At 41.1% G+C, this 19173-nt stretch overlaps 1 protein-coding gene across 1 annotated transcript in view; it reads right to left on the reverse strand.

Moving 5' to 3' along the window:
• The window catches only part of CD109 (CD109 molecule), a 128927-nt gene that overhangs the window by 67718 nt on the left and 42036 nt on the right, over positions 1–19173 (reverse strand). The window contains exons 6-7 of the mRNA XM_058661363.1: positions 1969–2008; positions 413–497 (exon numbers count right to left, since the gene is read on the reverse strand). Coding sequence (XP_058517346.1) covers positions 413–497; positions 1969–2008 — 125 coding nt within the window. The remainder of the gene's footprint in view (positions 1–412; positions 498–1968; positions 2009–19173) is intronic.

Genomic DNA, 19173 nt, shown 5'->3' on the forward strand with positions numbered 1-19173 from the left:
CTGGCTCACTCCTCAGATGCCCACAGCTACAGCTAGGGTTGGGGCAGGCTGAAGTCAGGAGCCAAGAATTCCATCTGGATCTCCATACCGATAACAGAAACCCAAGTGCCCAGGTTTTGTTGCCTCCCAGTGCAGGACGCTGAATTGCAAGCCAAGGTGAGGCTCAATCTCAGCCACTCCGGTAAGGGATGTCAGTATTTTCCAAGCATCAGCTTAACCTGCCACCACAGCACCCGTGCCCCACTGGCTGTTTACTAAGGAAAGCATTGTCCCAATACCCTAGGGTACATGATGAGTCTTTTATCATATAGCTTTATAATAGTTTGTAAAGTAATATTATAAGTGATGTTAGTATAAAGTATTACCTTAAATATTATTCTAGCTATAAAGTACTTTTTAAAATGTTACTTACTTAGCTGTAATGGTACCGTTTAAAGTCTTAGAACTCAAAGAACAATACAATGGTGTCTGCAAAACAACTTCAAATTTTGGTAACACTGGAAAAACAAAACAAGAGTAAAGCTTTTAAAGATTATTTTACTGTCATACACACCTGGACAAATTTAGAAAAGAATTAGCTCTGTAGGAGTTAAGGACTGTTACTATGTGAATTTCAATACATTACAATTCGAACACATGTTAATACAGATAAAAAGTCTTTACGTTTCCTCCAAATTAGAGATACCCAACTTGGTCCGTTTTAGATGACTAAGTGTGAAATAATATGCAACTATTAATATTCTTTGACAAGTTATTCCACCAGAATAACTTTTCTAGCCTGTACAGGATTTCTTTCTCTCAACTTCATTGACCAAACAAACAGATCAGTCTCACACAAGGCACATCATCTTTCAAGTAACAAACTGAAGTACTGTGAAGGTCAATGAGTCAAAACTAAAGATAGATCCCCAGATCCAAACAAAGCTAAATGCTCTTAATGTGCCAGCCTCTCCCAGGCACTAGGACAGGAGACCTGAGAAAGTTCCATGAGGCAACTGCCCCTCAATCCATGGACTACATAGCATTATTTCAGACTGAAACAGCAAAACTATGGCCAACCTTGTCTAACAATGGTTTTTACAATTTTTAATTTGTTGAGAAAAATTAAGGAAGACTATCTCAGGACACATGAAAATCATGTGGGATTCAAATATCCACACCAATTAAAGTTTGTTGCATTGCAGCTACATTCACTTACATACAAGCTATGGCTGCTGTGTGTTACCAAGACCAAGTAGAGGAGCCAAGACAGAGGTACATGGAGAACCCACAAAGTCTACAACATATTCCTAACTGGCTCATTGTAGGAAAACACTTTGTTGATCTCCATACTGTGTGATTCTGAGACCTGATTCTAAAACTACTGCACGAGATACACAAGCCAGAGCCACAAAGGTAAAAGTAATGTACTTTGCAAAATTTCTAATGATTGAATTGGACACAAACTTCAAAATGCTGCAATCAAATGAAAAAAACTCATGAAAAATCCCAAAACAGCTCTTCAGCTAGCAAGCAGAGACCCTATGTTTCAATTCACATCTCTACTTCCTGTCCATCCACCCACAAAGCAGCTGCATCCCCTTGTTTTCATTAATGTGTTTCCACCTGCAGCACTGTAAATGTCACACGAACAAGATGAGGATTTACCCCAGTTTATTCTTCACCAACATCAAATATGAAAATTGCAGAAAATCATAGGTGCAAGACTTTTTAAAATACAATATTTTAAATAAGGTAGAAAAACACAAAAACTACATAAGAAAACTAGCATATAGGACTACAAATTATCTTTGTCCTGTTTATTGCTATTAATAATATTTTAGAAGTTTTTTAAAATTAAATATATGTTTAGGCCTACAAGGAACATCAGAATTTTACTTTCATTGGGATTTTTTTTACAGTAAATAGCACATCTCTTGATTTATCATTGTAGAAAGTAATAAAAATAATAAATTAAAAAACTCTTACCATATTCTGAAACATGAAATGATTGATAATATGTCTGATCCTATCAGGAGGAAAAAAACAATACACAAATTTATGAATCATTCATTATTTTGTTACTTACCTGAACAAAAAGGCTTAGAAAGTTATTTTCCTTACATTTGTAATTATTTAATGAATAAAAGAGTTGATTTTAATTTCTGCAAATTTATTTTTATTAGCCTCTGAGATTTTTTTTCAGTTTTTCTTTTCAATTCACTAACATTAAAAAATGACCAGGGGCAGGTGTTTGGCCTGACAGTTAACCAGAACCTAGGACACCCACATCCCATATAACAGGGCCTGGGGGTAAGTCCAGCTTTGTGTTAACATGCACACTAAGAGGCGGTATTTGGGTCCCTGCCTCTTTATCAGGGAGGCCTGGATTAAGTGTCCAGGGTCCTGGCTTCAGTCTGGCCCAGTCCTTAACATTTAGAAAATGAATCAGCAGATAGAAGACCTTTCTCTCTCTCTGCTTCTCCCTCTCTCTACCCCTTTCCCTCCTTTGTTTCTGTCTCCTCTATCTATACCTCTAAGTCTCAAATAAGAAATGAAATTTTTTTTAACAGACTAAAATAAAATAAAGGTAACCGACCGTAATTTTTAAAAGCCATTAAAAACTACCTAACTTTATTTTTATTATTTGTAAAATGAGAATTATACTCAATTAGATAATGCAGAAATTTATGAAGCAAGGACAAGATAGATCAAGCTATCAGGAAATGGCATCAATTTTTTAAGCAGTATCCCACATAGCAAGGTTTAATCAAGAGAGGACACCTGACAGACTAGCAGGGTGTCTGAGGAAAGGACCAGGAGAGCCCAGTCCAGGGTCAAACCAGAGTTTTTAAGGATGAGGGCTTGCCTCTACCTTATTTTTCTTCCCTTTCTGTGATATTGCTGAATGGAGGGCTTCCTGACTATGGAACTCCCGAAATGCTTCCCAGGACTTCATCAGTACACAGGGTATATCTGTTGTAGATATTATTCTGAAAAAACTACTGGGGAAAATCAACTGAACACAACTCAAATGTTTATAAACAACCAAATATACAAGAGTATCAGGGGCCAACATCCTCCAACTCGCTAATTCACTGAGGCGTATTCTAAAGGAATCCATAAATAAATACACCACACAGCTTCACCAGATACTTTTTTTTTTTTTTTTTTGCAAGAACAAGAAAAACAAGTGGCTTATTAAAATAAAGTTTTTTGGGCCCAACGCTCTAGCTTAATGACTAAAATCCTGGCCTTGCATGCACCGGGATCCCATATGGGTGTCAGCCCAAAGCCTTGGGACCCTGCATGGACCCTGCACCTGCATGGACCCTGCACCTGCTTCGGACCCTGCTCCTTGCTCCTGGCTTCTGATCAGCTCAGCTCCAACTGTGCGGTCACTTGGGAATGAAACAGCAGATGGAGGATCTTTCTCTGTCTCTCTTTTTCTCTGTAGATCTGACTTCCCAATGAAATAAATATCTTTTTTAAACAAAAAAAGCTAAAACAAAGTAAAGATATGACTCACTTTAAAATACAAAATAAAGGCAGCCATTTATATATTAAGAAATGCACTGTCTAAACTTAACTTCAGTATTGTAATTTAGTGGATCTCCCAAAGAAATTACATTGTTCAGATCAAGTTATAATCTCCATATATGTAAATATTTACCTTAAACTGTTTTCACATGGTATATATGAATATATTTGACTACCTATAATAATTTGATTCTCATTTGTACTCCTTGAAAATCAAATCAAGAACACAATCTCCCCTATTTACCTGTTTTACTGATAAGCATAAGGATTCTGAGGATTTTTAATACTTATTTTGTTTATTTGAAAGGCAGAGTTACAGCGAGACAGAGAGAGAATCTTGCATACACATGTTTATTTTCCAAATGGCTACAAAGTTGGTTCTGGGCCAAACCAAAGCCAGCAAGCAGGGGCTGTATCCACGTCTCCCACATGGGTGCAAGGCTGTGAGGGTGCATGCACTATCTTTTGTGCCTACTGTGTCTTACATATCCTCCCACCTCTCCAGACTTAGCTCAATTTTGCTGCTTCCCTAAACCTCAACTCAGTCATTTCCTTTAGCACAACATATGATCACTCTCTGGCCTGTGTCCATCTGTTGCAAGAGACGACACAATGTCTGGGCACACAGTTCTTGATTCCACACACCTTCAGAGTGCACTGAATGAACATGTGTCAAAATGAACACATCATTTTGTTGCCAGGCTTGTTGCTCAGGTGCTCATGAAGTGACCCTGCATCCTCAGGTAGGGTCTGCAGCAAGTCACCGAAAGAACCTTTTCTGAAGAGGATCAAATGACCTAGAAGGAACCTTAACTCTCCCCTCCATTGAGAAGGAACATGGATCCAAGAAGAGGCCAACCAACATGGGAAACCAAACAAGAAGAAGGAAAACGCTTTTCTCATTATCACTTAAAATTATTCCAAGAAATCATTTGGTAACTGAAAGTGTACTCTGAACCACATGTCTTCCCAGGGTGTTTACGGGTGGTGAAATGCAAATCAAAAAATAAATATTTCTGCATCCAAGGGACTGAAAAAACAAAAGTCAGCATTGCAACGTCCAACATAATGTGCATTAGGCGACCAGGCCAAAACAATATTCACAATGCATTCAACTATTTTTATAAAATGCATAAACAAGAATGGCAGAAAATATTTAAACATTTAAAATTAATAATTCAAAGAATCAGCAGCCCTCTATGTGTGTCACAAAACACCTATACAAAGCACTTTCCTTAATTTGGAATAGAGCTCTGCATAGCTCATTCCTGTAAAGACACTGCAGGTTTTGCAGGCCCTGTGGGCTCTATCACAGCTACTCAACAAGGCTGTCACAGTGCAAATACAGCCAGAGACAACGTGCAAACAAATGACCATGACTGTGTTACAATAAAACTTTATTTTAAAAACATAGCTGCCAGGCTGAATTAGTTCTACAAGCCAGGATTTGTTGACTGTTGTTCTAAAGGAGGAATAAATTTTATATCCAAACTGTAGCATGTTAGTCCTAGTTGAAATAAAATGAAGGAGGTGAAACATAGCTTTTGTAGAAAGTGCAAATTTCTTTTGCTAAACAATTGCCCTTCCATTTCAAAGGAATGTAGTCTGCTTCAAAATGAGTTTTGATGTTTGCTGCAGCTCATCAAGCACAGCTCATGCTCATTCACTGTGTCAGCAAATGGAAAGAGGCTGCTCGGAAGGTGAAACACTGGCCCAGCTTCTCTTCTAAGCAAACACCTTTGGGCTCTAAGCAAATCCATGGGCTCTTGCAGGACAATCCATAACTCACGGACATTTTCTGAGCTCTCCTTTCCCCAATATGGTCACTGATCCCTGGGGAAAGCTCTCCCTGAGAAAGTACATGTATTCACTGTTTGTATTAGATGTAACCTTGGCCCAGATTTCCTAAACAACTATCAAAGCAGAAACAGAAAGGAAGCTCCAGGAAGTATTCTCAGTAGTCGCTAATTTCCCTAAGTCCTTTTTCCTAAATCAATAATTCTTTGCTTGCAATGAAAGAAGAATCTCAACTGAACTTGAACTGTGGCAATGCAGCAAGGTGGAGGAATCCACCATGGGGGAAGAGTTTGGGGAGGGGTGGGGGGAATCCCAGTACCTATAAAACTGTGTCACATAATGCAATGTAATTAATAAAAAAATAATAATTCTTGATAAGGAGTATGCTATGGAAATCAGTCAAAATTACAGAAAATATTAATTTGCCACTCTCAAAAAGTTCATGAAAAATGCTTATTAAGGGAAAAACATGCATAGATTTCAAAAATTCTGTACCAAAACAAAGTTATCTTTTAATTGTATTTTCCATGAACTTTTTGAAATACTTCACACAAACTGAAGGCATGTGGATTATTGAAATCATCTGTCCTAGTTAAAGAATTTTCTTTCTCTGACCATGAAGTCATCCAACTCCTGAGTTTCTACTCTTAATGAGTATGAAGAGATACGGCAAAATATATGACTATTAAAAACAATATTTAAATGCAGAGCAGTTTCTTTCAGCTTTTGCTTTTGAAGTAAAAAAAGAAATTACCAAAAATAGAACACAGGTGCTAGATGAATCATTTTTGCTTATGTTCATTTATGATTATTCCATTGATCTATTCTTCTGTAACTTGATTTATCATTTATTTAATGATTTTTTTAATCGAGGGCTAGTGCTGTGGCTAGTAGCCACTGCCTACAGTACTGGCATCCCACGTGGACACTGGTTTAAGTCCACCTCCAATCCAGCTCCATGTTAATGCACCTAGGAAAGCAGCAAAAGATGGCCAGATCCTTGGATTCTTGCACCCAAGTGGAAGACCCCAAAAATCTTCTTGTTTTGGACCAACCCAGCACCAGCTGATGCAGCCATTTAGTGAATGAATCAGTGAATGAAAAATATCTCTCTCCTCTGTCTGGAACACAAGAAAAACCTAACAGGTAAAATCTGGACACTGGCCTGCTGCGGTACTGGCAGAACTAAGAGTGAGCTTTCGCAGCAGTAGTCTGTGCTCCCTGAGTGCTGAGGGGCTAAGAAAGCAGGAGCACATCCCTCAGCCAGATACGCTGTGTAAGAGCCTGTCAGCAACGGACTCTCTTCCATCCTGACTGGAGAGCTGCAGGAAGGCAACCTCAGGGAGAGAAGCAGAGGCGAGCGGGGAGCTGCCAGTAGGAAGAGGCAGACTGCAAAACATCCAAAGCCCTCCCAGACAAAGCGAAGGTTGAATGGATGAGTACTAAGAAGCAATAGTGTAAGTCTTCAATCTCCCGCTGAGCCCAGAAAGTTTGGAGAGCAGGTGACAACAGAATTATACTAATCATACCAAATGGCCATTTCTGCAGGACAACCTTGGCAAATTCATGTGACTCTTCCTTCCACATTAAGTATGATTTTTCTTTACCTCTCACTTCTCTTCCCTCCACTCATTTCAACCCAAAGGATTCAAAGACAACCTGCTAGACAGCTCAAAGTCCCAGTGTGGGCGAAGAAAGCACTTATTTCAAGGAAATAACATATTAACTAAAGAATGTAGCTGTTGGGAGAGGTGGGGGTGTAACCAAAAATGACAAGATCTTTTAATAGCAGAAAATAATTAGAAACATGCTGGTATTTATCCTGCATTTTATCCATGGATCAGGGAAGAACTGGACCTAAACGACAGGACCTGGGCCAACATGGTGGCATAGCCAGCTAATAATCTCCCTGCAGCGCTAGCATCTAATATGGGTGCCAGTTTGTGTTCTGATCCACTTCTGATCCAGTTCCCTGTCTATGGATTGGGAAAGCAGCAGAGGATGACTCTGTTGGGCTCCTGCACCCATGTTGAAGATCCGGAAGAAGCTCCTGACTCCTGGCTTTGTAGTAGCTCAGCTCCAGCCATTGTGGCCATTGGGGGAATGATGATTTTTCTGTCTCTCCTTCTGACTGTAAATCTGCCTTTCCAATAAAAATAATAGATAAAATATTTTTTTAAAAAGGAACAGGACCCAATGGCAAAAGAATAATATACTTTTTTAACTACACAGGTCAAGCAGCACGTACTCAGTCTCACAGTTACATACAAACAACTGGGTAGCTATTGTTATGAATACCTTAGGCATCCAAATTCTGACTCAGAGTGTATCTTCTCACAGAATCAGTTATAGTTAGAGATCTAAACAGAGCACAAAATTGACTTAACATGAAAATGTTAAATAAGAACATGAACAGCATAGCATGAATGAAATTGTACTACTGCTGTCCCCACTGCATATCATGTGGAACCACATTAAGAGGCCACCTGTGATGCCGGAATTCTCTGTGAGTGTTGGTCCAAGCTACACTCCTTCAATTCAGATCCAGCTCTCTGATAATGTACTTGAGAAAAAGCAGGAGATAGCTCAAGTCCTCGGGCCCCTGCACCTGTATCAGAGACCCAGATATAGTTCCAGGTTCCTGGATCTGGCCTGACCCAACTAAGGACAGTCCTTGCAGACACTTGAGGAGTGTATCTGATTCCTTTCCAAATACTGCTAGAGATGAGTGAAAGTTACAATGACTGATCACAGATCAGTAGCAAAATACAAACTGGCAATTCAAAATTATAAATAAAACTGTTCAGGATATAGCTAGGCTTGGAGAAAACAAATTCACAGGTTCTTTTGTTATAACAAGTGTAGTTTTTTTCATTATTCAAAGGAACAAACATTTAAAATACTGTATTTAGATTCTTTTTGCTCTTCCAATCTACATTCTGCCATATCTTTCGTAATTTAAGGGTCTCTCCTTTCTCTGACCTCAGAAGTCTTACATGTAATTCATAACACTGATTATCACCCAAAATATCCAAAATAAAAATATTTAGAGCTGTCTACTGTTGACAAAATGAAATCTGAAGCTTCTGGTTGATTTCCTATCCCTTCCAAGGTTTAGTCCACAAACTCTTCCAGTTTTCTCTTTGACCCATGCTGCCTATAAGATATCTACTCCAGCTCCCAACTCCACAACCTCACTCCACCTGCACTGACATAGGGCCCCATCCTACAGTCCCCTCTAGCCACATCTTACTGCACAGATTTTTATGGCTGTGAAGAACAATAAATGCTCTCTGATTCAAGGCCCTTATTATGCAGTGCTGAAATGATGGGCTGCAGTCCCGCAATGATAGCAGGGCCCAGGTCTCAGGATGCCCCATCCAAAGCCTTTGCCTTGTTATGACATAAAGCCATCTTGCCATAAGCTCCTTAAAAGTAGGTCCAGAATCAAGATGGCAGAATAGGGTAAGGATACGTTTAAATGGACAGAAAAACATTTAATCAGGATGAAGCAGAGAGGACATATTCCAGAAAATAGGAAAGGTCAAAACAACAGCACAGGGGTACCTGGAGACTGACCGACACAGGAAAGCAGCGGACACAATGCTGTGGTGTTGCAGTGGCTGATACCCCAACAGCATTCAGCTAACAGTGATCTGAACTCCATCAGCAGCCGGAACTCCACCAGCAACCAGGTGGGAAGGGACTTTCACTGGGAGCTCGGGAGGTAAACCCAGAAAAAGAACTGTCCATCCTGCTGGTCCGTTTGATTTGACCAGGAGCAGAGACAGAGCAGCAGATCCCAGACGGACAGTGCGAGAACAGGGTGGATTTCACAGCCCGGTCAGCCCCATAGAGCTGAATTGGGCACCATTCTGCCGAAGGAGGCAAAGGCAAGGGAAAGGACTGAGCATATGCTGAGCTGGAAGTGAACTCATTTCTGACTCAGTGAACTGCATCAACGTGGCATTCTACAGGTTCCACCCAAGACAGGTCTGGTAGCCCTCAGACCTGACGGCCAGCCCTCACATCAAGAACTCTAGTAGTGGTACGTCAGGCGCCATTGTGTACACTATGGCAATAGCTTTAGGACTGCAGGGGACAACAGTGAACTGCGCATGTGCTGAGCTCGCAAGAACTCACTGAGTTGTGTGGATTGCACTGGTCCCGCAGGAAAATAATACCGACTTTGGCATCATACAGGTCAAAATGGGTCCATGTGGCACCCAGACCTAACGTCTGACAGGTTCTGACAAGATCAGCGCCACCAACAACCTAACTGTATAAGATACCTGGTGTCTCTCTAATCCTGAGACCTGCTCCAACCGGAAGTGGGAGAAAGGTTGCAGAGACAACGGTGCAACTTCAGCACGGTATCACAGGAGGTGGAGAATGGTGAGCCAGGAGCTGGGGCTGTGGAGACCACGGTGGAAATCTAACATAACAACCCAGACCTGGAACTCACTGAAGGTTGTGGCACAAGTGGCTGCAAGCAAAGGGTTGTGTACCAGCCACAATAAGTAAAATCGCATTGTAGACCTTAGAAACCTGCCCCAAGGAGAAGACTCTGCTATCCAGAAGTACAATGACCAACAGCAAAACAAGAGACAAAAGCACAATGAATATTATTGAAAACTCCCCTGCAAAGGAGTAAAGCCCTCTGCCAACCTCCGAGTTAACTGAGGAAGACATCGAGAAAATGGGGCACACAGAATTCATAAGACTCATTTTAAAGCTTCTGGTCAACAATGAGAAGCACATACAAGAGTTCAAAGAATTTAAGGAAGCAACAAAGCAAATCAAGACTGATTTATCAGAAATTAAGAACACAGTAGAGCAAATTAAAAGTACAATGGAGAGTCTCCAAAATAGAATGAAGCAAGCAGAAGAAAGAATCTCAGAATTGGAAGATATTTCCTTTCATCAGGGGGAAGCAAACAGAGAGCTTGAAGCAGAGCTGGATCAGGCCAAAAAAAGTGTTCAAGAATTGAAAGACACAATTAAGAGGCCAAATATAAGAGTTATGGGAGTCCCAGAAGGTGCAGAAAGAGAAGCTAAGTTTGCAAATGTATTTAATGAAATAATAAAGTAAAATTTCCCTAATCTAGAGAAAGAATTGGGAAACAAGATCCAGGAGGGGCACAGAACTCCCAACAGGCTTGATCAAAAGCTATCTTCACCAAGACACATGATCATCAAGCTCTCTTCAATTGAACATAAGGAAAAGATACTTAAATGTGCACATGAAAAGATCAGTTGACATATAACAGAATGCTGTGCTCGCTTCGGCAGCACATATACTAAAATTGGACATATAACAGAATGCCAATTAAACTCACAGGAGATCTCTCACAGGAAACTCTAAGGGCAAGAAGAGAATGGAGTGACATATTCCAGATTCTAAAAGAAAAAAATTGTCAGCCTAGGATAACATATCCAGCAAAGCTTTCTTTTGTCTTTGAAAATTAAATAAAATTCTTCCACAGTGAAAAAAGTTAAAAGAATTTGCCTCTTTCTTTTTTAAACTTTCTTTTTTTTTAAGAATTATTTATTTTATTACAAAGTCAGATATACAGAGAGGAGGAGAGACAGAGAGGAAGATCTTCTGTCCGATGATTCACTCCCCAAGTGAGCTGCAACGGCCGGTGTGCTCCGATCCGAAGCCGGGAACCTGGAACTTCTTCCGGGTCTCCCATGCGGGTAAGGGTCCCAAAGCTTTGGGCCGTCCTCGACTGCTTTCCCAGGCCACAAGCAGGGAGCTGGATGGGAAGTGGAGCTACCAGGATTAGAACCGGCGCCCATATGGGATCCCAGGGCATTCAAGGTGAGGACTTTAGCTGCTAGGCCACGCCGCCGGGCCCGAATTTGCCTCTTTCAAACCTCCCCTACAAATGATACTTCAAGATGTTCTCTTAACAAGATGAGGAATAGCACCTATCAACACCAAAGGCAAATGGGAAGAACATTCCAGTAAAATGACAACAGAAGACTAAACCAATGAACAACCCATTCCTAAAATGATAGGAACAAAGTACCATCCATACATATTAAACTATGAATGTATATGGATTAAGCTCAATCAAACGTCATAGACCAATAGACTGGATTAAAAAACAAAACCCATCTATCTGTTGTCTAGAAGAGACACACTTCACCAACAAAAATCAGCGGGAACTATATTGCATGAGTTTTGTTGTTTTCTGTTAGTTTCATCTCTTCAAAACACTTTCTTCTGATTAAATCACTCAATGACTCATAGATCATACAGTGGCATCATTTTCTTCAAGAAGGTTCTTGATTTTCATTTCTTCAGCTACACGTTAGTCATTTAGTAGCATATTATTTAACTTCATGGTGTTGTTAATTTCTTTTTTCTCGCTGATGTTGATTTGGTTTTGTGGCTTTTCATTTAAGGGGATGTATAGTAGCTGTGTAATGGAGACTGTCATATCTAGTAACATGTCATTTAACTTCATGGCATTGTAAATTTCTATTTTTCTTTCTATTGTTGATTTTGTATTATGACTTTTCATTTGAGGGGATGTACAGTAGCTGTGAAATGGAGACTAACATCCAGATGTGAGGATACAATGTAGTATGCATTTCTACTTCCAGACAAAGATGGACTTATAATGAAACTGTTTACTATATCTTGACAATAGGATGCTGGACTCTTTGCCATTGTCCATGCCCGCAATGATGGACATATGACTGTGTATGAAGAACTATACTTTAGTAATAATATGGAGGAACTAGGTGGGGGGGGAGGGAATTGAGGAGGGGATAAGGGAAATGCCAGGAGCCTATGGAACTGTATCATAAAATGATAATAATAATAATAAAATGTCTACTTGAAAAAAAAGTAGGTCCAGTGTCATAGCATCCTTGGATGTTTACTGGTTGATATTCCCTTCCCTAGCATATGACAGCAAAGTTCCATAATTTTAGATTTAGTCACATATTTATTAATCTTGCAATGCTTAAACCTCTTTACCTACAGAACTTTAATCACATAACATCCCATTTTTCATTTTTTATCTTTAGCATAAAATTAGAAAAGAGCTTAAAAACAAATAAGAAATCATAATGGAAATATGTTATAAAAATGTCAGTAGATGAATACTGACCTTCTTTGAGGAATAATAGTCAACAGGCTGTACAAAATGATGGAAAAAGTTTATTAACATTTACAGGCCCTGTCCTGTGATGTTTAGAGTCTACACATCTGTTGTATAGAATGTAGTTGGAATCTATTTCTCTGGGGTTTCAACCCAAGCCAAGCAGAAGGATCCGTGTTAGGGAGAGTTAATAAATATAGATGCTTTTTTCCTACCCCGAGCTGCTGAGTCAGAATTACTGGGGCTAATGCCCAAGCATGTCAGATGCAATCCTTCACCCATCCCCTAAGGTAACTAGCTCTCTTCCTACTAATGATGGAAAGAATTAAAGACTGTTAATGATATGCAACCTAACTACCTCCCCTAGATATCTATTTCAGACAAGGGGAAAAAAACAGCAGCAAAGCGACAGTTTCAGACTACATGGGAAAGTAAGTCTTGGGCCAGAATATTTCTATTTCTCGCTCTTTTCTTCTCTTTTCATCCTGCCCAACAACCTGGTACTTATTTCCATGCTCCCTCTTAACATCCAATGTTGTCATGACTGGTTGCAGTCTTGTTTCTAAAACTCCCTTCATGCCATCAGAAATTAAGAATCACACAGGAATATACTCGCACATCACACCAATGTCAAGTTCTGGCTTTTAAAGTTGTGCCATTAAAAATGGGCAAAATATGGGCCTAGCGCAGTGGCCTAGCGGTTAAAGTCCTCATCTTGAACACACCAGGATCACATATAGTCAGTCGCTGATTCTAATCCTGGCAATCCGACTTCCCATCCAGCTCCCTGCTTGTGGCCTGGGAAAGCAGTCGAGCATGGCCCAAACCCTTGGGACCCTGCACCCACATGGAAGACTTGGAAGAGGTTCCTGGCTCCTGGTCTCGGATTGGCGCAGCACTGGCTGTTGCGGCCACTTGGGGAGTGAATCATCAGAAAAAAGATCTTCCTCTCTGCATATCTGACTTTGCAATAAAAAAAATAAACAAATCTTTTTAAAAACGGGTAAAATACAACCCTTGGGTACAATGTGGAAAAGGAACACCCTCTCTGTTCTGTATTTACAACTTATCATAATTCTACTTCCAAATAAAAATTTTTTTCTAAAAGTTAATCTTCTTGTGCCTCCATTGACCAAAATCATTCAGTCTGCTAGGTGTCACCAGGCTAATTCCTAACAGCATATTAATAGACATTAATGGTCAATGGTTACAAGACACTGGCTCTTGTAACATGAGTCTCGTAAATTCACATCCTCCATCTACAGACAGGGCTGTGTGGTCAGTCTGAGACAGCTTAGGAAGCATCTATTGTGAGGAGGTGGTCCATATGACCCCCTCAAATCACACAGCAGAGGCGGGCATCTTCCCCACCAACGCATAGAGCAAGCTCTGATGACATGTAAATTCAATGAAATAGCGATCATATGAAAACAATAGCTACACATTGTGACTAGCTACATTTCATAGAGCTGGTGATACCAGGAATTCTAGCTGATAGAACCTACTGACTCTGCTAGATGACACTATAGGAGCCTACAGAGGTCCCTTCACCCCGTAAAGGCAGGAGCTGGCTCTGGGACCCCTGAAGATCCTCTCCAGCACTGACACGCTCTGAGATGATGACCGCTTCAGGTACTCCTTTTCACGGGGAGGGTCAGACATGCTAAAAGCTGACCAATGCTATGCAGATGCACCTGCAGAGAGGAGTAGGAAGAGGCATTTGAATGGAGGGCCATGCCTGGCACAGAATCCAGAAAAGAAAGAACACAAAAACTTCTCATCAGAATGTGCATTGAGTCCAGCAATTAAAATACACACTGTCAAAGAACTGGTCATGGCAAATCAAATGGCTCAATCAGTTCACGAGAATCCAGGGCACAAAAGCTGTGAGTACAGCTCAAATTCAGTAACAGACTAGGGTCTTCATTTATCAGCTCAAAATTTCTAAAATGTGAAAGCCAAATTCCCAGGCACTAATCCAAAATCTTGTTTTCTATGGACTTGAGTTCATCCAATGAGTAACCACACAGATCCTCAAGACGTACTAAGTCATTCTATCACAAAGAGTGGGGCAACAGGCCAAAAAGCATCACAGATTGTGGTCATCAGTAGCACCAGCCCAGGAGAAACTGCCCATTCACTCATCCTTCCATCTGCCAAGCAGGAGGCATGTCGGGTCAGACACCATAAACATGAGAATTAACAAAATAAAATTCCTGTCTTCCAGGGACCCATGGTCAAACAAATAAGGGAGAATTGTTCCTAAAACTACACTTGTCACACTTTAGTAAGATAAAGCAACATCTGAACATGGGTGGTAAGGATGGTACCACATCAATGTGTACTTGTTGCAACAAAATTTTTTAATGGTTAAGCTGGCAATTTTTTTACTGTATACATCTTAAACACAATTTAAAAAAAAAATAAAAAGGTAAAGGCACTACCCAAGTGCTGTGGGGGAGTCTTCTCTAAGATTCCCTAGAAGAATGGAAAACAAAGTCCTATGCTCTGCCAGGCGATGTTCTAAGAAACCAGCCTTCCAGAACAAATACCTCTCTCCCTTTCCCACTGCATGTGGAAGCAAGAACTCGAGGTCCTTTCCCCCAAAAGGAGCATCCTCTTCTAAACAGAGGCCAGCAAAAATATTTTGGAAGTCATCTCCACATTCCAGAGAGGAGCCTCTACTTCCTGCCTGCTGCAGTGCACTCCACATCTGTCCATTGTCGTCACAAGCTGGGGAGCCACCAGATGTTATTGTAGAGGGCAATAGGGACAGGACTGTCCAAACAAAGCCTTGATCTTTGACAAACAGAAATATCTCCAGAGAAACTTGACAGCAGAACCAAGCTGGCCGAGGCAACAGCTGGATGACAAAGGCAGGAAAAGACAAGGAGTAATCCCAAAGGTTTATAAAAAGCAGCAAGTCATCAAGAAACTTTGCCTAATCTAATAACCAATGACTCAAAAAAGAGAGTAGATGTTCAGTGTTATACATAAAGAAATCGTTCAGTGCATATGGCTTCCGAATTACACAGTAAGCTGACATCCACAATTTACTATACAGGGCCCTAAAAAATTATTTTGAATCTTGAGCCTGTTGAATTTTTGCCTTTTTATTTCCTCTTTCCCACTTGCAATCATGGTTTAAAGTTAGATAAAGGATGAGAAACTGTCATCAGTGATAAGTAGAAGAGAATACACGATTATCAGGAATTTAAACCACCACCTGCACACATGGGCATCCCATGAGATGGCCACTCTGCTTCCAATCCACCTCTGTGCTATTAGGCCTGGAAAAGAAGTGGATGATAGCTCACTAGGTCCCCTGCTACCCATGTGGGAGACCCAGATGGAGAATGACCCAGTCCTGGCCATTGCAGCCATTCTGGGGGAATAAACCAACAGATTTCCATATGTCTGTATTACTGTCTTTATAACTGCCTTTCAAGTTAATTTTTTTTCAGTCTCAGTTGGATAAAAAGAAAAAAAAAAAAATACCGGCTCCCAAGCTGGCTGTGCATCCAAAGCACTAAAGAAGCTATAATAACAACGGACTGTCGCACACTGATTAAGTAAGGCTAAAGGGCCAGGGGCTCCACTGAGCTGGTCACCAGGAGAGGGAAACATCTGTGTGTGTAATCACTGGGCAGTCAAACAAACCAGATCGCCTGGAGAAAGTCCCAAACCTTGCGCTCTGGCCACCATTGTACCTGCATGGAATAATATACATGAATCACATCAAGCTCTGAACAGCTCTCAGTACTTCTCAAAAACATGGTGCAAAAAGCCAACAGGATTTCCTAGCATGCTTACTTAAAATTCGAATACCTAGGTCCAGAGCAGAGGGGCTGGTGGTGTGGGCAGCAGCTGTTGGCAGCTGCCTTACAAGCTCCCCAGGAGGCAGGTTCCAAGCTGCAAGAATGTTCCAGAACCACTGGGAGCCTCTGTAGGTGGCCTTGGTGCTGTACTCCTCACCTGACCCAGAGGAAAGTGAGCCCGAGGCCGCAGCTACCCGCGTGAACAGGAAGCTCTCAGCTACTGAGGCTCACTGAGAAACATGAGCGCCAGAGCAGAGTCCTGACACCCTCTGGCCAGGGATAGCCACAGTACAACACACGGGGGAAGAACATGAGCGCCAGAGCAGAGCCCTGACACCCTCTGGCCAGGGATAGCCACAGTACAACACACGGGGGAAGAACATGAGCGCCAGAGCAGAGTCCTGACACCCTCTGGCCAGGGATAGCCACAGTACAACACACGGGGGAAGGTTTCTGCAGCCACGGCCCTCTGGCTCCAGAGAACCTGGTTCCCACACACCAGGGTTAGCCTTCTAGTGACACGGAGTATGAATTTCCTCCTATTGACCTGGGACATGGATTTTAAATCACAAATGCACAAAGATGCCTAACGAAATGTGGCATGTTTACACAATGAAATATTATTTGGCTTTAAAAAAAAAAAAGGAAGGAAATCCTCACCATGCCAATCAACATGGTTGAAATTTGTGGACATTATGCTAAATAAAATGTACCAATCACAAAAAACACATAAAATTTGATTCACTAACACAAGGTACTTACTGCAGTCAAAAGTACAGAACCAGAAAGAAGAGAAGTGCTTTCCAGGAGTTTGGGGATGGTAAAATCAGGAATTATTATTTAACAACTCTTGTTTCAGTTTTGCAAGATGCAGAGCTCCAGAGGCAAATGGTTGTGATGGTTGCACTACAATATGAATATATTTGATGCCATTGAACTGGACCCTTAAAAATGGTTAAAATAGGGCCCGGCGCCATGGCCTAGCAGCTAAAGTCCTCGCCTTGAACGCCCCGGGATCCCATATGGGCACTAGTTCTAATCCTGGTAGCTCCACTTCCCATCCAGCTCCCTGCTTGTGGCCTGGGAAAGCAGTCGAGGACGAACCAACGCTTTGGGACCCTGCACCCACATGGGAGACCCGGAAGAGGTTCCTGGTTCCCAGCTTTGGATCGGTGCAGCACCAGCCACTGCAGCTCACTTGGGGAGTGAATCATCGGACAGAAGATCTTCCTCTCTGTCTCTCCTCCTCTCTGTATATCTGACTTTGTAATAAAACAAATAAATCTTTTAAAAAAAATGGTTAAGATAGTAAAGTTTACTATTTTCTACCACAAGCTTTAAAAATTGTATTTTTTTTTTACTACTCAAGTGTTCTACCATAATTTTTTTTAAAAAATAACTATCTGGGTGGCCATCAATATCAGCAAAGAGATGAAATACTTAAAGAAGTACTGTAAAACAATGAAAACACACACAACATCTTACTTTTAAAACAAGTTACCTTCCCAGAGTATATTTATAAGTTACTATCAAATCAAAAACACATTTTCCCTTCTAACTTATAGTATACCTAGAATCCAACAGCCTCTACAACATGCTTCAGGGGGCAGCATGATGGCTCAACTGGCTTATCCTCCACCTGCCGGGACATGTGTGAGAAACCCAGAAGAAACTCCTGGCTCCTGGCTTCAGATTGGCACAGCTCCAGCTGGTACAGCCATTTGGGAACTGAACCAGCAGATGGAAGATCTTTCAAATAAATAAATATTTTTCTTTTAAAATAATACTAAGGGTGAAAGTTATACTTGGAAGTCAAGTGCACTTTGCTAAACTAGAAGGTAAACAACACAGAATATGACTCATCCATTCTTATTCTACAAACAAGCCTTTTACGACTGCAGAATCCCAAGGGCTCCATCACGGATGTGTGATCTGAAGGGGCTCTTTCCTGGTCAGCGGAAAGGATGACTCCAGCCGGCAGCCTGAGCATCTGCACAGTCAGGCCAACGTTCTGAAAGGTCCTGCACTTCCAACACACTGTCCGCTGGCGCTAACCCTGGCATCACCCCACACCTCTTCTACATACAGATTCAAATTTCAAACCCTTCCAACCTGAGGGGACTGCCTCAATCAAATACAGCGTTTGATGATGAAAAACTGAAATAATAAAGGCATTACCTCCATTGTCCACTGATAAAATGGTTTCACAGTAAGCAGTTGCTGGCCCTCTTTTTTTCCATGATACAGCTCCATAGGCTCAAGGATTTCCTTTCCTCCTTCCACCCCCGCCCCGGCCCCCCGTCACTGATTTCCCCTATATTATCACAATAGTATAATCCTTTAACAACAGTCACAAGTCTACCATTCCGCTATTTAAGTATATCCTGACATTGTAGGTGTGGACAATGGTAAGAAATCCAGCACCCTATTGTCAAGATATATTTAACAGTCTCGTTGGGACATGAGGAACTTCATGCAAAATTCAAAATACAGATATAGGTAAACATGTATGTACATATATTCATCTAGAGGAACTACATAACGGAAACCAGCATACTAAAAAGTGAAGACGCTGAGGATGCAGCTCTACTCATGAATAAAAGATGAATTTACAGCCTTTAATGCTGGGCGGAAAACAAAGAAAGACAAAAACCAGAGATGGAGACTGAGAGCAGGGCTGCAGCGAATAACATTTCTTTGATCAGACTGCCCCCTGCTGGTTCGTGAATGACTTCTTTTTGAAAAGAGCCTCATTTTTTTCTGTTGTGTCCCTCAAACTAACATTTTATCAATAATAAGTACTTGATCAGTATGTTTGTGCTCAAAAGGATAGACAGAGTTTATAAAAGGTAAAGCACTATTTCAGCACAAATGATTATGATTTAGCTTTTGAACATTTATCTACTGAACTCTCTCCTACC

This window comes from Ochotona princeps, chromosome 1 (genome assembly GCF_030435755.1).
Source record: "Ochotona princeps isolate mOchPri1 chromosome 1, mOchPri1.hap1, whole genome shotgun sequence".
Classification (NCBI taxonomy): Eukaryota; Metazoa; Chordata; class Mammalia; order Lagomorpha; family Ochotonidae; genus Ochotona; species Ochotona princeps.